The sequence below is a fragment of the Zosterops lateralis genome (assembly GCF_965231275.1).
Source record: "Zosterops lateralis genome assembly, chromosome: Z".
Lineage (NCBI taxonomy): Eukaryota > Metazoa > Chordata > Aves > Passeriformes > Zosteropidae > Zosterops > Zosterops lateralis.
This window is the reverse complement of record NC_139800.1, coordinates 31404292-31428056: the sequence shown is the minus strand read 5'-3', so window position 1 is coordinate 31428056 and position 23765 is coordinate 31404292. Positions and strand designations below refer to the sequence as shown.

General features: G+C 37.2%; 1 protein-coding gene and 1 long non-coding RNA gene across 8 annotated transcripts in view; one reads left to right on the top strand and one right to left on the bottom strand.

Annotated features, from left to right (window-relative positions):
- MPDZ (multiple PDZ domain crumbs cell polarity complex component) overlaps positions 1 to 12713 on the top strand; it is a 91856-nt gene extending 79143 nt beyond the window's left edge. For 6 of the 7 annotated variants that reach the window (XM_083883090.1, XM_083883088.1, XM_083883089.1 and 3 more), the window contains 13 exons: positions 64 to 244; positions 998 to 1143; positions 1462 to 1545; positions 1652 to 1845; positions 2101 to 2248; positions 5509 to 5595; positions 6888 to 6984; positions 7631 to 7674; positions 8738 to 8860; positions 9633 to 9737; positions 9855 to 9967; positions 10968 to 11091; positions 11857 to 12713. In XM_083883090.1, the coding sequence (XP_083739216.1) occupies positions 64 to 244; positions 998 to 1143; positions 1462 to 1545; positions 1652 to 1845; positions 2101 to 2248; positions 5509 to 5595; positions 6888 to 6984; positions 7631 to 7674; positions 8738 to 8860; positions 9633 to 9737; positions 9855 to 9967; positions 10968 to 11091; positions 11857 to 12003 (1593 nt within the window). In that variant the 3' untranslated portion in view covers positions 12004 to 12713. The remainder of the gene's footprint in view (positions 1 to 63; positions 245 to 997; positions 1144 to 1461; positions 1546 to 1651; positions 1846 to 2100; positions 2249 to 5508; positions 5596 to 6887; positions 6985 to 7630; positions 7675 to 8737; positions 8861 to 9632; positions 9738 to 9854; positions 9968 to 10967; positions 11092 to 11856) is intronic. The other variant, XM_083883087.1, reaches the window with a different exon arrangement.
- LOC310922969 overlaps positions 1 to 23765 on the bottom strand; it is a 279318-nt gene that overhangs the window by 235498 nt on the left and 20055 nt on the right. The gene's annotated exons all lie outside the window — the stretch shown is intronic.

Genomic DNA, 23765 nt, shown 5'->3' with positions numbered 1-23765 from the left:
TTTTTGGTTTGTATCTGAACAATCTGGTTACAATTTTCATACGCTTTTCTCTTTATCATTCAGTTTATTAGTCTCCTGAAGACATCCAAATCTGTAGTGAGGCTTACAATCAACCCAGCAGAGACAGATAACCTGACTACAGCACCAGCCCCTCCCAGCACTGTCCCAGCAGAGAAGAGGAATATGCAACCACCAGCAGCCGCTGTCCCCACTTCCAGCTCACCAGAACCAGAAGCAGTCAAAAGTAATGTTTTCCTTCTGTGTCTTTATTCACTGGGGTTGTAACATAAAAACCAAGACCTGGCTTGTAAGTTTTCCCTTTTTGTATGCACTGAGCTGTCTTCTGCATTTTCTAATATTTTCAGATTACATATTTATATAAATAAAGTATTGTGCCCCCATACTGAAGACCTACATTTTGCCTTCCTGTTGTAGAGGCAGGAGGATGAAAGGATTTTTTCCTCCATCTCAGACATGCAGCAGGTGCCGCTGTCGTGGTTGTCTAGAACTAAGTGAAAGGCATTCCTTTGAATGAATGTCTTTTTTTGTGGAAAAAGAGAATGGTTTATTGTCTTGCCATTTATGAGTAGCTATGTTTGACTCTTCTCCTTCAGAGTGGAAAGACATTTCTGATGGATGATAGTTATTGATCAAGAAACACACTTCTAAATTAATATTAACTCAAGTAATACACACATCATATGGATGTTTAAATTCAATTCTATCTTAAATAGAATAGGTTGTATACAATATCTGCTTTAGCTATCCAGATTATATTCCAGGTATTTGATGAAGTAAAAACTCTAGGCATGGCAAATAAAATATAGGATAGTACTTCTCTGAGGTGGAGGGAGAATTGTCAGCAACATTTTTGATGCATCAGCTGTTCAGCTATTGCTGTACAGCTGTCGGTGAACTCTGAAAAATGCTTTTTTAAAGTCACTTTCATAATACTGAACTCTGTTACTGAAACCAGGATGTTTCATTGTTGTTTTAGACACAAGCAGATCTTCAACTCCAGCCATGTTAACCTCTGACCCAGCTACTTGTCCCATCATTCCTGGATGTGAAACAACCATTGATATCTCCAAAGGGCGGACTGGCCTTGGTCTGAGCATTGTTGGAGGAGCAGACACTTTGCTGGTTGGTTGGAAAAATATATGTGTCACTCAAGTGAAATAACAGTAACGAAATTAAAGTCTGATAGAAGAGATATTTTTTCATATGTTTCTATAGCATTTATAGAAGGACGCAAAAGAAACAGAAATAAAAAGAAAGCCCTTTCTAAAATTAAAAATATAAATGTGCTTCTTAAATGTTTCAGTAATTTATTCATCATGCATCTGACTTTGATTCCATTTGACTTGTCATTGATGGATTTTAGTAACAATTTTCAGTTACTTTTGGTTCAAAATGGTGCCTTCTTTCACTGTGCAATTTTGTTGTTGTTTTTGTTGGCAGGGAGCAATCATTATCCATGAAGTATATGAAGAAGGAGCAGCATCGAAAGATGGACGACTGTGGGCTGGTGATCAGATACTAGAGGTATGGTGATTTCTTTGGTTGCTTTTGTTTTCATTACTAGCTAAGCCTGTTGTATTTGTCTTCTGGAAGGTACTGCACAATTTACCATTGTATGCTTTCACTGCAGGTGAATGGAATTGACCTCAGGAATGCCACACATGATGAAGCCATTAATGTCCTGCGACAGACACCCCAAAAAGTTCGACTGACTGTGTACAGAGATGAAACCCAGTACAAGGAGGAAGACATGTATGATGTGCTGAATATAGAGCTCCAGAAGAAGCCTGGTAAAGGCCTCGGGCTGAGTATTGTTGGGAAAAGGTATGTAATATACCTGGAAATTCAGTGTCTGGAACTTGCTTATCCTGTTTCTTTTGTGGTCTGGTTGCTCAGATCCTGTGGGCTTGAAGGCCGTACATCTTATTTTTGTGCTTAAGCTAACCAGCCTTCCCTAGAGGAACTAAGCCAGTGTTACTCAACAGAAAAAAGATACAATGATTATTGTGTTCCCAACAGCAAGCCATAAACATGACTGTCAAACAGTACTGTAATGTAAAATTGTGTGTGTATTTGCAGAAATGACACAGGTGTGTTTGTGTCAGACATTGTCAAAGGAGGAATAGCAGATACAGATGGGAGATTGATGCAAGGAGACCAGATATTGACCGTGAATGGAGAAGATGTCCGAAATGCTAATCAGGAGGCTGTTGCAGCTTTGCTAAAGGTATTGAGAAAAGAGAAGATGAATAAGAGTGAAAAATTGAGATCCAGATATTTTGAAAGCTTTAACTTTACTCCGATTGAGATCAGACTGTTACTGAGATGTTAGTGAGATGAGTTGGGGATCCAAATTTAAGCTTCCTGAATTCTAGAACATTCAGATTTTGATACTTTGCCTGATAAAACTGGGAGAAGTGGTCATGCAGAAACCCAGATGTTTATGAACATAGGGTTTATAGAAGACCTTTATAGAATACCATTACCTAGATAACTGAAAATTTGCAACTGTATTTTGTCGAACAAACTGATAGCTGGTTAGCTGTCTCACATTTTCAGAAAGATATGCAGAGCTGAATTTGAATGATGGAGAGTTCAGTAGAGTAGTTGTGCTAAAAGTGACTACTTTCATAGTTTGTTTACAAAGTGCCTGTAAGTTATAGGACAAGAGGGAATGGTTTTAAACCAAAAGAGTAAGTTTAGATTAGTTGTTAGACAGAAATTCTTTAATGTGAGGATGGTGAAGCACTGGAATAGGATGCCCAGAGAAGGTGTGAATGCCTCGTCCCTGGAAGTTTACAAGGCCAGGTTGGATGGGGCTCTGAGTAACCTGATCTACTAGGAGATGTTAATCTTTGGTTTTTATTATTATATATGTTTTGTGTCAACTTACATTCATTAAATACTACAAGGCATTTTTCAGTGACCAAGCATTCATTTGGTATAAAAAACTGCTTTTTCAGAGTTCACTGAAGTAATTATCTCTGGTTCTTGGAGCCAACCTATTCTTGATAATTTTTTGTTTCTGATATCCTTTCCCTGTTTCCAGATCAGAATGAAGTCAGATATACAGTATTTCCAGTAGTCTGGCAGGAAATACAGCTGGTCAACCAGCTTGTCTGTTTTTCAGTCCAGAGTTTTGAGACATACTGCATAGTAAGGATTCCACTGAGTCAGCATTTTCAGTGGAAAACCCTTTCACTGCAAAAATTTAACAGACACTAATTATAGCTGTTTCTTGGATACATAGGCACATGATCATGCTTCTTAACACTCACATTCAAAGGTATGTTTTTCCAGATCTTTAACAGATCTTTGAGGTTTTGGATTTATTGGGGAGCAGAGATCCTGGAGGAGAGCAGTGGTCAGAAAGAGCGATAGGAGGACTTCTGTATTTTCAGCATGTGCCCATTAGTGAGAATGCCAGAACAGGGTCTATGTTGTGACAGTGAACTTGTTAGTATACTCTTCTTTGGTTATAGTACTTTTCTCTTCTTACATGATAGTTTTTTAATTTTATTTAAGAACACAGCATGTGTTGTACCTCTCCTCTGAATAAAAATGCCTTTTTGTGTGTGAATTTTCTTTCATTTTGACAAGCATTTTGGAGTATCTAATTGAAGATGCTTAGTTTCCACTTACCATTTGTATATTCAAGTTTTAAGTACTTCATGACTGCTCAGTAGTACCTGTAGCTAATTTTCATAGCCCTGAGAAATGGGCTTTCAAAACATCTTACACAGATTATTGTTAATAATTGTTTTGTGCACATAATAAAGTGGAATAAAACATGGTCACTCACATGTAGGCAGTCACTGTTTCCTGTTCAGGTGTCCATTCAGTTTTCATTCATGGGAGTAGGATGTAGGAGTGAATTGTCTTGAACTGCCTAAAATGTATTTTGCTAGAAAATTATTTTATAGTCTTTGGAAAATTCCCGTGTATTTTAAGTAGAATGAGACGGATAGTATGTGTCATCAGTCTGAGAATTCTGCTTGTTCTTGAAGTGTTTCTTTTGAAGTATCCCCTAAAATATGTGAAAAGACTATCAGCTTTTCCCCTCACTAGACTTAATGGATCTATCAAATGGAAGAATTTAGGAAGAGAGAGAAAGGTGTAATAAAACTAAATGAGAATTGATTTATTCACGAGTTCCATTGGAAAGTATTACCTCCTACTTTCACACATAATTTTAAAATCTCATTTGTGTGTTTGTATATTGTGAGGATGTGGTAACTTTAGGTATATATTTCCTCAATTTTCCACTTTGAATAAGAGTTACCCATATGGTTTAATACAACTAAATTCCTACAAGCAAAGAAGAATGGTTTTGCCTGAGCTTTGATCATGTCTTTTCCCTGACATTGAGAAGCCAACATTATTTATAAAATAAAAAGTGATTTAGTAATAAATCATTTTTAGTGTCACCCTAAGAGAATAGCAACAAGATATGAAGTATTGAAAACTTGTTTGAATTGATATGTCTGGTTGTTTTTCATGTATTGGCCTATTACTGTGAATTTTTCTGACAAATGCATGAATCTCTCTTAGGATAATAAAGTTAAAACAGGATAAATTAAGGCAACCCCATGTATTAATAAATTCTTTGAATGAAGAAGTTTGTGTTGTTTACACAGCTTCCCAGTGAAAGAAAAAAAATCAAAATAGCAACAAAACTGAATTTTCTATACATTGCAGATTGATGTCTTCTCTTGATGCTACTTATATTATGTTGAAAATCTAATTCTCTTACCTTTGTGATACCTCTGTTTTTTCAAAATAATGTATTGATTTTGAAATATTTAATTGCAGAGTGAATTTTCTCCTGACACATGCATTTCATGTTGACATGTGAATACTCAACAGTGTAGTTAAAATCTTAAAGTGAAAAGACTTTCCAATGTGCAGTCAGTCAATATCGCCCAACTTATTGCTGGGAGTCAGATGCAGAAAGTTCACTTAAACTATAGACATTTAGGACATTTTCTGCCCAAAATTTCTTAGTTAAATTGATATCTATCCAGGGTAGCAGATAATTTCAAAAGTTTGAGAGAGATGAGTTTAATTGCCATGTTCTCAGTCATGTCAAGAGAAATAATGATTAAGACTTCAAGGCATTACACTGGTTTTAGTTTTTAGTGTAAAAGTTGTATGTTGACATTGCAGTTCAGAAGCTATCCCTTATTAAGTGCAATGTAATAGAATTAGTCCTCTTGTGTGATTTTCATGTCTGCATTGTAATACTGATTAATCTGGTATAAAAAAATTATCCTGCTCTGTACGGGGTATCATGGTGTACTTTTGTGTGTGTCACTGGTCCTGCCGTGAACTCTCTCGGCGAAGTGCTCATTTCAGGATTGCTAGTCCATCATTCTTCCCTCTGTCCATGATTTTTTTTCTTCTTCCACTTTCTAGAAAGTCACTTAAATATTGTAGGTTTTACTCTTGTAGACAGAAAACATTTGTTACAAGTAACTATTTTTTTAGTGTTCCTTAGGTACAGTTAGACTAGAAGTTGGAAGAATAAAAGCTGGGCCATTTCACTCTGAGAGGAGAACATCCCAGAGTAGCCAGGTATGTAACTATAAAGCTGCTTAGTTTAGGAGAAATAATGTTAGATAATGAGAGCAAATAAAAAGATTGGTTTTATGATAACAATTATTTTTCATGTACCTGATCCAAGATGGAACATTTTTGCAGCTTTTCAGTAGCCATTTTAAATGTTCAGTTTAGCAAATTATATCTGTTATAGACAGGATCCAGCCAAAAATATAATCCAGAAATTACTTTACTCCAGGCTCCAGCCTGGAAGCATGGAGAACTCCAATTCTCATCAGTACCAGAAGAAGCTAGAGTCAACCTTAAACCTCTTAGTTACTTTCAGAGTAGTTGGCATGCAGTAGAGTATTGCTTTAGTAAGCTTAGGGAATTTCTCCATTCCTTGCATGTTCTTTACTGTAACCTTGCCTGCCAGAAGCAAGAAACCTGTGCTCTTTCCATCAGACTTCTCTTACTTGTCTTATTGTTGGTCTGATGGTGGATTGTTAAGACCTCGCATTAATTTCTGCATTTGAAAGTATCTTCCATACTGTAGCAGCCTATACTGTGATTCTTTCCAGTAGGAGCTACAGTTCTGAAAGCTCACAAATTGCCTTAAGAAATTCCTTTGGTTGTGAACTGGGGATGAATAGATTTAAGATATAATTAAAATTCAAATGAACAAATTAAGACTGGATAAGACTGACATTTTAGGCTCTCTTCAGAATTAGTATTGCTAAACAACATGAAAACATGCAGACTCTGGCTGGTCTTATTCTAAGATGAAGTTCACAGTGTTGAATGTTTTGAAGAGGGTATCACCATCAGTGAACTGTTCTCACTAGGAACCATGTTGTTCCTTTACTTGCCCTTCAAGTAGAGTGAAAATCTTTCTGGAAATTGTGCAGGTCAGATTGAGTGGAGAGCCTAATCTTAGTTGTAGCTGATGCAGTAGGTGAAAATTTGAGAGCCCACATGAGGAGTACTGAGATCTGTCTTTCGTGTCCTGTCCTTACTGTGGTACTTGTGGCTGACTTGCATTAGAAGATTTCTATAAGGTGAGATACCAGGACCTTGTTGGGCCCTCAGAAGAAGCACTTCAAATCTTTGCATGGGATTGTAGAAATACAATTTCTGTTGGTCTTACGATGCATCAAAATAGAGCCATCTGTGATCAAAATTTTTGTGGAGTTCTCTGACTCAGTTTTAACTGGGCAAAGAAAAAATAAAATACTGCAGAAAATAAACTGAATATAGTGAGTTATAGTTTTACTTTTAGTAGCTGGGTCAGTGAGGTTCCTCTCTAATCCCACTCTAACATTGTGTAGGTCAGTGAAGGAAGTGGAAGTCTCTCATCGTTCAGTTTCCCAGTTTCTGGGTCCAGTGCACCTGAGGTCTTTGAAAGTGGCCTAAAGAAAAATACCAGTAAGTTGGAGAGTTTTTTGGTGCTTTCAGTATTTTATACGTGTTAACTGGTAGCTGAGATCTTTCTGTTAAAAAGTTATAACTTTATGATGTAGGCCTCAAAGTAATTCCTCAGTCAGTAAAATGCTGTGGAAGCAGTTACTGCTCAGTACATTGTATATATATTGTAGTAGCTTTTTATAAAAGAAACTAGAAACTTCCTATGTCAGCAGTTTAGATGTTGACAGTCTAAGCTGAGTCATAATTTTGTATTTAATCTAAATAGATCATATGACTAGCTGTCTCATTCATAGAAATACAGATATGTGTGGAATAGCTGTCTCATGCTTATATTTAGAACAAAGTTATTTCTGATCAAAGTATTGCTAGAAAATAATGTTTTTCTTCTATTGTATTTGAGCATGCTTAGCAATCTTATTCCAAAAGTTATTTAAGTGGAGAAAATGGTTGATTCTTTCACCTATTCTAGAAGTACTTAAATTTGATTATTGTAATGATGGCCACTATCAAAATCAGATTAAAATGTATATAACGAAGAAGCAAAAAGTTAGAATCATCATAGTGATTTGGATAACTTTATTGAAAAAGTTTTCTAGGAATGCTAATTTAACGTTTTATTTTTAATTTATTTTAATTCATTGGACAGCAGCTTCTGAAATACAGGGACTAAGAACAGTTGAAATAAAAAAGGTAAGTTTTAGCATGCAGCGGCATATATCAGGAATGGGTTTATAGATGTTGTCAATAGGTGTCTTTACAGAATGAAAGATGTCTAGGTCTATTCATTGCTTTAGGAAAGGAGCAGGAAATAAATTTGTCAGTCTTTTCAGTTCAGGACTGTACGATCTCCACTGCCTATATTTTTATGTAAGGTAGTGTGACTTATGCTATCATATTTTGTGAGTTGTGTTGAAAGCAAAAGATGGAAGAGATACTGGGATATAGTTTTATTGTTACCAGATTGAGTTAAATGCAGACTCTGTTTCAAGTCAGGGGAATTGTACCAGATTTGGAAGGCTGTTTTTTGGTATTTGATATTTTTCTTCACACATATTTTTAATGAGTAAGTTCTTGCATGACAGCTGCCAGGTTTTCAAGTGTGAAATTCAGTTACTTTCATTATGCATGTGAGCTTAGTCACAAACTGCATCTTATTTTCAAAAATATTTATATTTATATTTATTTGTCTTTGCTTGGCATCTAGTTCACATGGATTAATTACATGGATTGTATTCAGCCATTCTGTTTTTACAGTAGAATCTGCAAATAGAAGTTTGCAATAGCAGTTTTTACAGTGAGGTATTTGGTTGTGGGGCAATGGTAAATAATTGGCTTTGCACTTCAACATTTGGGCACTAGAGGAAGCATAAAAATTAATTCTAGTCTTCAGGAGATTCATAATAGGATATTCATATAGACAGCACTAAGGACAGCAATCCCATTTCATTGGTTTTCCTTGCTCAGACCTTTATGCTGGCATTAAGAGTCAGGTGCTGAATTCTGTAATTATTTAGTTTCATTAAGATAAAACACACAACTAAATCAGCAACTTTTCACCTACCACTGAGAAGAAACATCAATTCTGATCTCTACTTTCTTGAAGTGATGCAAAGCGTAGTAGCTTTAAAACTGGTTTGACACAGGAATTCTAATTTGCCTAAAAGAGGGGGTTTAGCGGTCTTTTGAGATAAGCTTACAATTCTCTGTGGTTTTCTTTCCAGAAAAATCTAATACTTTTTCATTACTATAACAGAATCCTGCAGATTCACTAGGAGTGAGCATTGCTGGAGGTGTAGGAAGTCCTCTTGGAGATGTTCCTATATTTATTGCCATGATGCACCCAAATGGAGTTGCAGCTCAGACTCAGAAATTAAGAGTAAGTTAATTGTTAAGAAGGCTGTAAAGATTGTAATTACTCTAGACAGGCAGTAAACCAGCAGTTCAATGATACAGTCACTTCTGGCTGTTGAAAGTTTCTTCCGGCTGTTTGGATTGATGAAAAAGAAACTCAGATTGGTAGCATGGGAAAGTGTAATTGCTGGCGTGTGCTAACTTAAGAAAGGAGGTCCTAAAGCAGTATTGGATCTTAAAGTTAGTCAGCTTGTGAAAATTAAAAGCACAGAAGGTGGTTCAGAAGGATGCATTCTATAAACGAGTGCCACTGCTGAGTGAGGTGGTCATTCCTGCAAATGTAGGTGTGCAATCTGTTTTATCTCTCATGTTTCCTGTGCATAGGACACAGAGAATACATTTTAGGCTCTGCATATAGGGTGGGGGATTTTATATGAAACTGTACTTTAAATGCATGCTGTATCCAGTCTGCATCAAAGGTGGTTGAATTTGACTCAGGTTTCTTGGAAAATGTTATTTCAAGATGCAGTCAAACAGAATCTCTGATGATAATTTGCTACTTCAATGTGTCTGTCTTCAAAATGCATCTCTGTTTTTTAACCTGTGTATTTCTAGAGTTATGGATCAGTTCTGTAAAGCATCAGTACTTTTTACACTGATTACACTAAACTGGTGTAATTTGCTAATTCTGATGTTGAATTACCTGCCTTCATACTGGGTCATTTTGTAGTTCTGCTATTGTTGAAAGTGACAAATTTATGTAACTAAGTTAGATTTTTTTACATTTTCTTCTGTAGGTTGGGGACAGGATTGTTAGTATCTGTGGAACATCTACCGAGGGCATGACTCATTCCCAAGCTGTTAATATCTTAAAAAATGCTTCAGGCACTATAGAGTTGCAGGTAAAAAATCCACAGTGACATTTTGAATATTTTCTGAATACTGTTTTGCCAGCTGGTACCTTGAACTACTTTAGTGTCAGCATTCTTTTGTCACTCATTTCCAACCTCTGTTCCTAGGTTGTAGCTGGAGGAGAAGTGAGTGTCATAACTGGTCAGCAGCAGGATCCACCTACATCCAGTCTTTCATTTGCAGGACTAACTTCAACTGGCATTTTTCAGGATGATTTAGGGTCAGTAACTATAGAATGTACAGCCTCTGTAGCCTGTTACTTTAGATGATATTCAACCTATAAACCTTACAAATTCTAGCAAATGTTGAATGACATTTTTTGCTTAACAACAATTAACATATTTGGTATACATGGGACCTGTGGGCCATAGGTCCTCTTTTTTGTTTTTCGTTATGCAATTTGCTGTGCTGCATTTTTTTTTTTTACTCTCTGTAGAGTTGTGATCTGATTTCTTCTACAGCCTCTGTTGTTCCACTGAGATTGGGTAGCTGGGATTAATGGATACACTCAGAAATTCTCTTTTCACTGTTATGTCTGTTTCCATAGTGTGCTCTCTAGTGCTGGGCTATCAGGAGTGTCAGATGTTTCTGGTATACAAAGTAGTACTGCTTCTGCAAGGTGCATTGTGCAAACAAGTTTTGTGTCACACTCTGTCATAAATCTGAGGCATTTTTTCTTTTAGGAATAAGGAAAGAGAAAAAGGATTCTTTAGTCACACATACCTATTTTGAAAAGTAGAATTCCAGAATTTCTTACTATCAAAGTATATGTGGATAAATACACCTATAAATGATCTGCATAATAAGCACATACATACACAGTCATCTATTAGGAGAGAAGGAATTAAATCTTAATAGCACAAACTATTTGAGGCAATTTTAAACATTACAGGACAGTCAAAGTAGATGTTATGGAATCTGGAGATACTGGCAATGCCTCTGTATTTCATTAGTAAACACTGTTGGTGGCACAAAGCAGCCATAACTATGCCCTGAGCTGTGTATTTGAAATAGCTACTTTTATATAATATAGGCATTAGGTAGTTTACAGTGTTTTACATTAACTGAAATAGCCAGTTCTTTTTAATAAAAGTATTTCTAGTTATAGTGGAAAAGGGAATGTATTGGTTAACTTAAAAGGAGTAATTTTTTTTTTTTTTTTTTTTAATATTCTACGTTAAATGCAAAGTTCAGACAAAATACTCTTTTCCCTTTCTTAGACCTCCTCAGTACAAGACCATTACTCTGGATAGAGGACCAGATGGCCTTGGCTTTAGTATTGTGGGTGGCTATGGCAGTCCCCATGGAGACCTACCCATTTATGTGAAGACAGTGTTTGCAAAGGTAGGTGGAAATTTGTTCAATCAATCCATTTATTAGTTCACTCCAGTTACTGCTGTAAATCATGACCTGGATTTGCAGACAAAAGAACGTTGCAGTTTCTCACAGCTTTTCCTTCTTAGTGCAAAGGCTCATAAAAATGTGCTTGCAACATTTGGAGGCTGTAAAAAGATCATCTCAAAAGATGGAGAATTTCCAAATATACATTATTCAGCCTGTTAGCAGAGTCTTGTCCACCTCTCACAACTGGAATTGTGTTAATACTCAGGAAAAAACCTCCCTTGCCTTATATTTAGATCGTGTTTACTTCAGGTAGTAGAGGAAGATGTTTTATTGAACTGGACCTTCAGAGAAGTTCCAATGCTGACCTGGATTTGATAGTTTGGATGGCTCTAGGAAACAGCAAAGAGTCAGAGAAAAGGGAATCATGAATACTAAATTATTATAGTAAATCAAAGTATAATGCTTACACCACTTGGTGAAAAGTTCTCCAGGTCTTGAAAATATTACTTTTATAATACTAGGATTTAAATCTTATACTAGCTGGAAAAACAGAGTTAAGGGAACCAAACAATCATGTAGATCAAATTTCTAGATGTGGAACTTGGACGGGGCACAGCCTACTGCAGAATTAGCAGTCTTCTCAACAGTTGGCACTATTTGTATCCCTGAAAACCAAAAATGTTGCAAGGGGTTTTCTTTTCAGGACTGTGTGTCAGGAAGAAAAAGAAATGCGTGGGTCTGCAGTTACTTATTTTATCGTTCCAGGGTGCAGCAGCAGAAGATGGACGCCTGAAGAGGGGGGATCAAATCATTGCTGTGAATGGGCAGAGTTTAGAAGGGGTGACCCATGAGGAAGCAGTTGCTATTCTGAAAAGGACAAAAGGAACAGTCACTTTGACTGTATTGTCATGAACTGGCTGCCTGATGGGTTAGGGTCAATAATACCATATTGTTTACTCTCCACACAGTTAAGAGAATGGAAATATTTGTGTAGTCTTCTTGCTCTTTCAGCTTCACAGGACTGTGTTACAACACTGAGGAAAAGTAACACTTAACCATATTTTTGTATACATTAGAAGTATTTCTCTTCCTGTCAAACCACTGGGATGAAGTTACGTTAACTGTGGAAACGCATGGATATTTTTCCCATTAGTAAGTCACCACAAAAAAAGAATGTTTTCATTAATAACCACACAAGAAAACTGAAATGTTTTGATAAGAGGATTTGGATATTTGAATAATATTGGAAAAAATTATAAATTCACCAGGTCAGCAAGGGAGTTGCATGGGTAGCAGTAGTCAGAAAACAGGAATAAGGTTATTGAAGAAAGAAAGTATTATTAAAAGAGAGATTTGGGAGATAAGGGAAAAAGTATGTAATCTGGAGGCAGATGGTTAATGGACTAGATGGTCTTTTGGAACTAGATGATTTTTAAGGTTCCTTTCAACCCAAACTGTTCAATCACCATATTATTTCACAATGCTCAAGTAGAGGAAACTTGGTTGGTGACTTCGGTAGATTATTTTGCTTGTCTTTTTGTGCATATAAATTTAATAAGTCATGGTGTATCTGTAGAAAAAAAAAAACCAACACTGTGTTTAACTTGGCTTAGATTTAAGGGTTTCATTATTTTGGCAGCAGTGGGGGGGGGTGTTGGTGGTGGTGATGGTGGTTTTGGTTGGTTTGTTTGTTTTGTTTGTGGGTTTTGTGGGACTTGTGCTCAGGGCTGAAAAATCCATCACTCATGGAAACTATTCCTGGCGATTGAGAATGCCCAAGAACTGTAGTATTAGAAGAACTAGGCTTTTAAAATATGAATATTTTATAGTCTATATGGGTGAAAACAACTTTATGACGTGTCTGTAAGCGAAGGTTGTCCTCTTCTAACATGCAAGACTACGTACAGGGTAAGTGCAGACATTTCCTCAAGCTGCTTGCATCTGAGCTGTGAACAAACCTCTCAGAGCAGCTCTGCTTAGCTGCATCAGATTGTCTGCATATTGCCAGTGTGGAAAGAGTTGATATTAATGATGTTGCTGCCATTATCACTAGCAGCAAAGGTAGTCTTCTCCTTGAACTGAGGAGGCATACAACCAGGAGTAATGGGTTGAAGATGGGTAAAGACCTGAAAATGCCTCACAGTGGAGGTGAGTAGTAAGACAGCAGTGAAGGCTTATATCAGTAATAAGCAGAAGAGAAGCTTTGACAGCTACAACTATTATTTTGGGGATATTAATTTTAGAGGCACAGATAAGTGTCTAGTGAGTACAATGCAACCATGGAGCTGTTCTTAGATCAGCAGCATGGTCAATAAATGCATCACTTTCTCATCACTAAAACTTTATCTAAAAACGGCACTCAATTAAACACTTAGCTAATTGTAACCTGCCTGCCTTTGCCTGCCGTACTCTTAGGAATCTGGCACATAAAGCATGCTTTTCTCATTATTTATTTTCCTGCAGAAATTTTTAGCTGAGTCTTTTGAGAGAGGAAGATACCAGTCAAATTAGTATGCTATTTAGCAGCAGGATGCTTCGTATTAGTTAGCAAAAACTGAATTTTAGCAGGAAGGCCACTATCTCAACTATCACATAAGAGAAATGCGAACTGAAAATGCAGGCAATGGTCAGGTCATTATTAGGGGATAATACAAAAGACTGGCATTCATTTTAGTGGGTCACAAAAGCAGTATTAGGAGTGTCTGTCAAATTGTATTAACAGATTGATAGCTATGTGTAAGTGAATAACAGAAAAACTCCACTCTCTTTGTCTTTATAACTATTCTAGAAGTTACACTGTGGTAGGCTAAGATGCAATAAACTAGATGGTACCATTACTAGATGCTGCTGTTATTGAATTGCTTTTGTACTTATTCTTTGCATAGAGTGAGAAATTCCTACATTAGAGTATGTAAAGTCACTTTAAATAGCATCTATATTTGTAACAGAAGTAGTGTACAGCTATTTTGTTACTGCTCTTGTGTCACAATGGGGGATTTAAATTAATAAATTCCAAACTGTCATGATGAAGTAAAGTTCTGAGTGTGTTACTGGTTGTTTATAATGGCATGTTTGCATTATTCATTGTGTTGCAAAAGATTAATTCAAAACAATTTAATAGTTAAAGAAAGGCATTACTCTTGATGTGAACCTTAAAGCATCTGCTAAAAATTGATACTTTTTAAAAGATTTTATCTTCACTTGTAAGCTCTTAGCAAATTCATGAAACTGTGAAGCTGTCTTGCTCTTTTGTAACAGAGACCATAGTTAAAAAAAGTATTCCTTCAGGCATGGGATGTGGCATGAGAGACAAAAATAGTGGGCCATGGAGCTTGGGACTCAGAGAACAGGCTCTCCCCCAAGCCCCATGCCAAGAAAGTGTTGCGTGACCTCTTCTTTGTGGCTGCCATGCTCTGGCCCATGTAGTAATAAACTTTTCAGGCTTAGGATGTTTGGTTTTCTTTATCGTTTTATACTCAATGCAAATTTTCAGTCATAGGGGTTAGTCCTGTAAGGTGCTAGGTACTGTGGCCCAGTTCTACCAAGTTTTATAGTTTTGATTACATTTTTTCCATGTTATTGTGTTACAGGTTCTGAAGGGTCTAGCATCTTAAAGGCTCCATCCCATTTTCTGGTCAGATATTCAGACATTTTTCTTTACTTGCTTAACTCTCAGCTATTCATTGCTGAGGGGTAATCAGAGTGGTATTAATGAAAGGGTCTTTAGTATTAGAGTAGTATTAATGAAAGGGACTGTCACTTTATGAAAGCATGGGTCTGCACAAAAGACAGCTGATTCATAGGAATGCATGTTTCATTTCTTGACAGTGAGCAGGTATCAATGGCATGGCTGCTTTTCTGTTCATTGCTCTGTTAGATTTTATTTCTGGGTTAGCTTTATGGTAGCAGTAGTATTGTTAATTCTCAGCTGGGAGAAAGGTTGGAATTTAATAGCTATTGCTAGTCCTCTTTCCTTCACACTATTCAATCTCTTTCTATAAGGTGAAAAAAAAGCTTTATATTCTATACACCTACATGAAGAAAAAAAGTGTCACCTTGTCGCTAAATGTCAAGAAGATGTTTTGCTGACAGAGACTTGCACATAGTGTGGAAGTACTTAGTACTTTTAATAGTGTTTTGCAAAGAAAGCCTTACCTCAAAGTGGGAGAGACATTGGAAAGAGGCATTTGTTAGATTTCTACACATACTTTTTCTTGCTTTTTAAAAATAAATAGTTTGAAGCATCTAAAATACTCCTGTGTAGAAGGCACTTCTCTTTTAAGCTCCAATTGGAGCTGCTAACAATAAAGTTTTCACTTTCTTTATAAATGTTATTAAAGCTGTTAATATTTGTAACAGTAAACAGTATTGTCCTTAGCATATTCAACATCTGCAGTGTGAATTTTTCTTTTATTACTGGTCATCATGCATGTTTCTCAACAGACATGTAGATCTTTAACATAATGTGTTTTAGTCCATAGTCGGTGTTGCATGGTAGTGCATTAACATACGAAGTTTGGCCACCTATAATCATGGAAGTGGTAACAATGACAGGTAAGAAGATCCAATTCAAATGCTTGAGAAGAATACACCTAATGGAAAATGATGCCCAAGTAGATCAAGGTTCCTATCCTAGATCTGACTTTCCTGTCATAAAATCTTCCTAAGCTTTCTACTCCCTGTGAAAATGATTGTTTAAAACGGGTAGAAAAAATGTAGATGCTGCTTCTCTTATTTCAGTAGAAAGGAGATTAAATTCTGATAAGATATTAATTCTAAAAGCTGGGTATACCTGAGCTGAAAATAACAGAATTTTCCAAACTAAATTATTAGTTTTCAACTGGAGATTGTTGGGGTTTTTTTAGTTGCAGCAGCAAATTGATTTGTGAAAGTAAGCCCAAGCGGTTTTTACTTACTATTTCTCTTCAGACTGCTTTCTATTTCATCCATTGTTTTTGATATTCATATAAGTAACTTAAATATATAACTTTTTTTATTACATCAAAGGAGTGTTTGAATCACATACAAAAACAACTTACCTGTTTTTATGACTGCTAATACTACATTTTTAAGTGCTTGCAGTTATATGTCCAGTCTGTCCATAGGCGGAGAAGAGAAAGCTTTTTGTCTAAGAGGGGAGGCTTTCAGTTTGTTAACATTTGTTAGTATTTTCTGGTATTTCAGCCTTCAGTATTTTTTAATTAAGATTGCACTCACTTTGTTAAGTGAAATCAGTTTAATTAAAAGTATGCTTTGACTGACCAATGTAGACATTACACCTAAAAGAGAGTGAATGTTCTTATTGAGTATTTCTGTAGGATGTCAGTTGCTTTTTTGAGTCCTGTGCAGCACTGTTCAACAACAGAGTGTCAGTTTGGTGTGTTTTCATAGTGTTTTGTTTATGCTTCCCCCTGTCCACAGCCACAGGAGAGGGCATGGTACCAGGACTCAGAGAACTGAGGATGTTGGGTACATTAAATGATGCATTATCGGATTTCCACTATTGCACAGTTAGAGATAAAGAAGTTTCTTGTTTGGGCACCTCACACAAGCACTTAGGCTGAGGCACATGAAAGTTTTTTTCAGGCTGTAAATTTCAAGCACCTCATCATCATAGGGATGCCAAAGCCACTGTGTCCAACACTTTAAGGTTTTACAATATTATTGGGAATTTTACAAAAAGCAGTGGGAGCAGCATTTTGGGTAGTTAGTAGGAAGTGAGTTGCACTCTCTTTTGGAGGGAATATTATCAGAAACTGTCAAAATCATATACAGTTTTTTTTGACTGAAAAAAAAAATCATTATTTGTTGTTAAATGTGAATATGTCTGTTGGAAGTAGAAATACCAGTATTGCGAATGAGGTTTAGATAGATAGATCTCAATGGAGTCCTAATTGTTAAGGCAGCAGATGTTCACTGGAATTCCTATTTGTGGCAGAGACCACTGAGGACAGGTGATAATAAAAGATTTTCATATGGAAAAAGCATTAACCTTTGTTACTGTCACCGAGACCAGAAGTTATGCTTCAATTGAAAACTGAGGTCCAGTAGTGTTTTGGAAGAATAACTGTAGGCTTCTGTCTGTATGAGAAGTTAGGAGTTTTAAGTCTCAGGCAGAAAAAAGCTCAAGTGGGCTGTTCTTTAACGGGTGTAATGGTTAGCAACTCGCCTGTGGGTACAGCAGGCTCCAGAGACCCTCCTTGACAAGACTGATGCATACTGGCACTTTTCAGTCCTGCATACTGGTGTGTACCACAAATTTCACTTGCAGTCCTGGAAATCAGGGCTTGGTTGGCTGGTTGACTGTGGGGGTTCTGAAAAAGATCTATCCTTGAGCATCTTGGCTTAAATTTAAAGATCATGTAGAGAACCTGAATTTGTTGTGCCTTTATCCAGTTCTATCAAGTACCTCAGGTACCTCCCTTTTTAAATTTATACATGAGGAAAAGTACTACAGTCAAATTTATTGTTAATGTAAACCTAGGGGTTGTTCTAACTAAATATGTATGTTGATTATTTTACAAAAATATTTGTGGACACACTTTCTTGGTAAGGCTTTTACAGCCTCTTTCACAACACTGAATGACAGCAGTGATTGCCTTTTTGTTAAGTTAACAAAACCTTTGCAATAAGGATAAATCTAGGCAAAAAGGAGAATTGCTTGAGACAAGGTAGGAACCTCCTGGTCTGAGCTGATTTTCCTATTGTGACTGAGCATGCTCTCTTCAATGCTTTATCTTCCTAGGAACAATAGGGCTGTTGTTTGTTTCAAATAGAAGCTGACCATCAGAATTCTGTGTATGTAGTCTCCCTCTGGAAAATGGCTTTTTTTCTATTGTGGTTGCTAGAGCAGGAAGAAAAAGAATACAACTGGACCTTTGCTTTAAGTGCAGATTTATGGAATATTAACATTTAGTATAAATAGTTCATTAACAGTTTATTGTTTGCAGTAACATGTTCTCTTCTTTCCGCTCTTAAGTCAGAGTCTCTTCAAAGCTAGCTATTTTGCCAGCAGCCAAACCATTCTTGTCTGCACTTCTCCTGCTCCCATTTCATTTGATTGGAGTGTGTGTGTTGTGCTGGGCGGGAACAACATGTGAGAGGAAGACGTCAAAGGACATGTGTGCTCATGCACGTGTGCATGTGTAGATCTGGGAATAGTACTATATAAGTGCTAACTATTGGCCTGCAGATATTTTCTGCCAGGGAAGAAGTTAAAATAGATACTCTAATCCTTTTTAATGTGTAAAGGTTCTCAAAGGATTTTTTAAAAGAGAATAAATGTTTGATCTATTTTAATGTCAGGAAAAACTGCAGCAGAGGTTTTATCTGTTTATTCTTTGTGATTTTGTGCATTTCCACGTTTTCTGATGTGAATGTACATCTTTTCTATTGGTCTGGTAAGTTTAACAATGAAACACATTCCATGTTCTGCTTTCAGGACAATGAAGTCCTATTTGAGGCTGAGAAATGTTTGGGTCTGATATACTGGTGCTGTGTTTCTGGCACTAGGATCACTTCATGAAGTATGAATATACTTAAGAATTCCTCACTGATAAAAGCCCTTCATTTAGGCCCATGTGGAAGACCTCACATTCATAGGATTGTTCCTTTTATATACAGGAATTATACTCAGTTTTGTTTTACTGATGGTTTGAACACAAGTACTATTGACTCACACTTGAGTATAAACCTTGAATCTGTTGGCCAAGCTAACAAATCTCTGATCAAGCCAAAGTGGCAACCTGAGTTGGTTTGGTTTCCTTCTAAATGTCAAGGAGGAGGTGAACCAAACAGAAAAGTTGAGCAGCCAGCAGCAAGGGGACAAAGGTATTTACTGATACCTGGCAGCCTGGTGCTTCTCTCTATTTTGAAAGATGGGTGTGACTGCCGTAGTATGAACTTCCAATTCAAAAGTGAATTGAATTAACAGGAAAGGGCTAAATTAAATTAACATGTAGCAGAAGAGGGGAAGTGTTCACCTATTTAGGCAAAAATAGGCAAGGGGATGGCTCCGCATGTGTTTTTCTTGTATTACAAAACCAATAATCAAGGTATTCGTGCAGGCAGCTGCTGATTTCAGCTTGTGCACAGCCTGGGAGCTTTGGTTGCTGAAGCTTTGTGGGAGAGGCTATTTGGGTCTATTAGACAGCCCTGTATGAACACCTTGAAGTCAGATTAGCCCTGGAAGAAGGGCCTAGATTGGTTAATAGAAGCTGACTTTTGTTTAGCTACATTTATACACATTAATAATTTTCAGTAATAGCCACTAGATAGCACTAGAGAATCAAGGTAAATCTCAAACAACATGGGTTGCAGAGATTTAAACGAACATAAGCATTCCAAAACAAATAACCACTGTTTTTGGTGTTCAGCTCATATCAGCAGCCTAATGGAATTATTTAGTCAGGAGAATGTTATTTTAACTTCTGGTGTATTTAAAATGTCTACACTGATGTATTTCCGTGCAGAAAACTATACAACAGTAGCTTGAACAGTTACCTTATTCTGACCCTGGTTTTAATGCTTTTGAATTTTATTAAAAACCGCAAGCTTCAACAAAATATGCATTAAATCCAGAATTTAATACTGACCATCACAAAGACACCTCTAAAAATACCCATAGGGATACTATGCTTCCAAAAAATATGCCTCAAAAAAATCCTCAGCTTACTTGGAGAGAGAATAAAAAGTCTGTCACTGCCTGTAAGTTTATCCCTTGCAAAATTCTTTGTCATTTTTAGTTTTCAAGTATAGTTTAAGATTTTGAAGATATCTTTATTTATTACCTCTATGAGAAGTCAGGGACTGAAATTTCTAATCTCTGCTATGAAAGCAATAAGGGTCCTGCTTCTACTTGCTTACTGATAGCCTTTCAGAAGCCCCATATGAATTTTTTTCTAAAGGGTTAGGAAAGGCATAAAGGTTTTAGGAGAAAGACATGATTTTCTGCTTGCACATACAGTGCATTTTCATAGGTTTTTCAGTCCTCTTGCAAACCATGCACTTAATGCACATAAGTAATTTTGTTTTGCACATTCATAAACAGTTTTTTATGGCAGTCTTGAGGAATATACATAGGTGTGCATGGTGCTGTTGGTGCTGTGCAAGGTAAGAACTTGGCGTCTCCTCTGAAAACTGCATTCCTCAATTCAGTTTAAAATAATTTCATGGTAATCACAAGTTCGTCTGTTATTTATTAACAGAGGGTTTATACCCAATGCCACATCCTCCTTTTAATAATTTCTTAAGAATTTGTCACAAGGATCTAAAATCTGAAGTTTGATGGTCTTGAACTCCTAGAGTAATGTGTCCTAAGTGCCTGTCTTGAAGGAGAGATTCATAATCAGCTCAGGGCATCTGGCTCTTGTGGCTTGCTTCTAAAGTACATTAAACAAACTGATATCAAATTATGCAATTCTGCTGGGGCTTATTTGCTATAGGCATGCTTCATCTTATGTGTGGGGGCTTCAAAGACCTCAGTCTTCGCTGTCATTGATAGGAGCTCACAGGAGTTCCCTGTGGACAGGGCTGATACATGTGTGAACTCCTTCAGCCAGTGAACTGTTTCTTGCAGAAATGACAGCCTGCTACAGGAGATGCATGGGCTGTCTTTGAGGCTTGCTTGCACTTACAGTACACCCAGAATATCATTACCTACCAGTTCCTATAAATTCACCTTTTCCTGACAGCATGTGAGAAGCACATGTTTAAACAAGGTAAGACATTTAGTGGAACTGAAGGTTGATAATCTGTTTCTCCACAATTTAAATGAAGATTTTTCAGCTCTCCTGTTTCCTCCCACACCAGTCTCTCAACTGCAGCTTGGAGGGCTGAACTTCCTTAGTGATGAGTCCATAATGCAAGCATGGAGCTGAGTAAGGTTTTCAGTCACGTTTTCAGGCTGCTTCAGGCATCCTTTAGTATCTGACAGCTATTTGCAGTTGCCAGGCCAGTAAAGCAGTTCCCTACAGGACTAGGAGGTTGAGCTAGTGTTACAATGCAACTAAAGCAAGATTGGCAACGGACACTGTACTAGAAATCCTTCTAGCCCCTTTTTGGCCTTATTTTTATTGCACATGTTAAACCATAGTAAGCATGTTACTTCATTCTCCAATGCAGCAGATTTTGCAGCTTGTTTTGCTCCAAGTGCCAGTGGCTTCCCTGCGGAAGCTGTTTTTGTAAGTGCTGTGAAAACAAGTTCCAGCAAAACTGATCTTTATCAGATCCTATTGAAAAGGCTGCACATACTGAATAGTGTGAAACAGGCCAGTTAAATTTTAATCTGAGTTACATAAAAGGTTATTCTTAAAGTGGCACATGTTGACATTGTTCTCACACCAGTTAACTTAGAGCCAGAAAATGGAAAGGGCAAGAAACATGTAAAACCTCAGTGTGAACCCATCTGCACATGTGTGTATAGGCAACTTCTAGGTAGGGTAAGGTACAATCTCAGAAACCTATCTGCAGCATCCTGCTTATTGCACAGTTTTGTTTTTTCCGTGTGTGGGGTGTGGGGATAGTGCCTTGCAGATTATAAGTTATGTAATTCAATAGCTCATTTTTGGGGGGGTGGGTTCTTGTTTTGGAGACCTGCTGTCAAAACACTGAGAATCTTTTTCATATAAGTTTAGAGGGGTAGCGGAAGCCTGTATGTGGCCTGAGCAGGGAGGATTCCTCAAGTAAAGGCAAGGGTGTGAAACACTTGGGCATAAGACAACCTGCATTTAGCCTATTAGAGGTGGTAAAACTTAGTTGAATTGCCAACATACAATTCTAGCCAGTTATTTTTGAAAGTATGTGCTCTTCGTTGCCATTCTTTTGGAATGGAGACTGCAGTTTCCTCTTTTGGAAAGGAACTGGAGTTACTACAAGGAAGTGGTAAGTGAAGGCACATATGCCTTGGTAAACCAGACTGTGACTCCTGGGAGATGCAGGATGGCGTCAGTGCAGAGTAGGAAAAATGAGAACAAAAACTGATGCCTTTTTTTTTTTTTTTTTTGAGGGGGGGCGGGGGGCGTTTCTGATAGTATTTCTAATCTGTAGTGAAACCTGAAGCAAGATTTTTTTTCCCAAGTAGTCTCTGATCTTTAATATATAGTTTAAAGTATTTATTTTATTTATAGAAAGGTTTATTTTCTAATTAATTTTATTTTAAAATTACATGGAGCTTTTGTAGAGAATTAAGAATGGTTTTCTTGTGTTATAAAGTTACACTTTAGGGTGTTTTAAGATCTAAGAGCAAGTAAGTTATAGCATGCCAAATTAAGAGATCATTTACATACCTGTGATGCCTATAAATCTACATCAGAGGGCTTTCATATTTACTCCTGCGTACCTCAGATTATAAAATGGCCCGAGGCATTTGGTTACCCTCTGGTTTCAAATGTTCTTTCATTAGCATTGGGTATGACTTCATTTAGATGCAGGATTGCTTCTCAAATTACCATGGGGAATTTTTTCCTTGTTTTACTTTTTGCATGGGAATTAAGTTGTAATCAAAATCCCAGGAACACTGTTGAAGGTCAAAGTTAATCAAGCGGATTGCAATGGCCAGCTGCTGGGTGAAGTAGTAAGGCCAGGTGAGAATGGTACCTGCAGAAGCTTCTGAAGGAACAGAATACAAAACCACCTCAGGAGTTGGAGGTTCAAACTTAATTTCCTAAACCTATTTGCTGCTGTCTTTGGGAAGATGCAAAACCTCCTTGTTAACTGTATTTGGTCCTGAACACAGTGTTAGCTGTGTCTGCAATGCAGTGAAGTCTCAAAATGGTGGATCATTCAGTCCTCATCTGTGAGAAGAGATCAGAGCAGGGGGAGAGAATTAGAGACAGGGAGATGGTACTCCATTTTGTCACAAAAGCTGTGTGTTTAATTAAAGCTTGAGTTAGGCTCAATCTGTGGCCCAGAAAAGCTAACCACACAATAAAACAGCATGGGTCACTGAACAAAAACAATTGCTGAACCCTCACTTGACACATTTTAATGATTAAACCCAACTTCCTCCCCTCTGTTGCTGTGGTCTTACACTTACTTGCACCAAATTTGTGTGGGTAATTGTTTGCTTGTATACACTGCCAAGCATTATTTAATTTAAAAAATGTGCTTGACGAGGGGAGTTGGAAGCTGGAAAAGACAGAATTTGTGTCAACAACTCATGTGGTTCCCAAAGAAGCAGAGTAAACATGTGTGCAAGAGAGATGGTGTGTGCAAGACATAAGCAGTGCTATGCGTGGTTGCTGACAATCCTGACAGCAAGCATTAACAAAGGTATCTGACTGAAAACTTTAGAAGCCACACATCACTATGCTATCCTGTCTCAGGAGAGGTGCAGGCAAGCTTTGCCTTTCTGGTCTTCTATAGACGCTGTTCTAGTGCTTACAGTGCTGTTGTGGTGTGCATATTGGGTTTTACCAAGTTTCTGCATTCTTCTGTTCTTTGTTTTACAATGGTTTGTCCTATGAACCTCACGTTAAACCCTTTCTTGGTTTCTCCCTTTGATGATTCCTGTCCATCACTCTGCAGCCCTGCCCTGATACCTGGAAAGTTCTAGTGAGGCTGTTAAGTGATTTGGCAGGGTCTCAGTTCACCACTCCCCTTTTTATGTATTGAATTGTTCTATTGTCTGTCCTTTGTGTTCTGGGTCACTCCCCCCCACTTCTGGATTGGTTCCA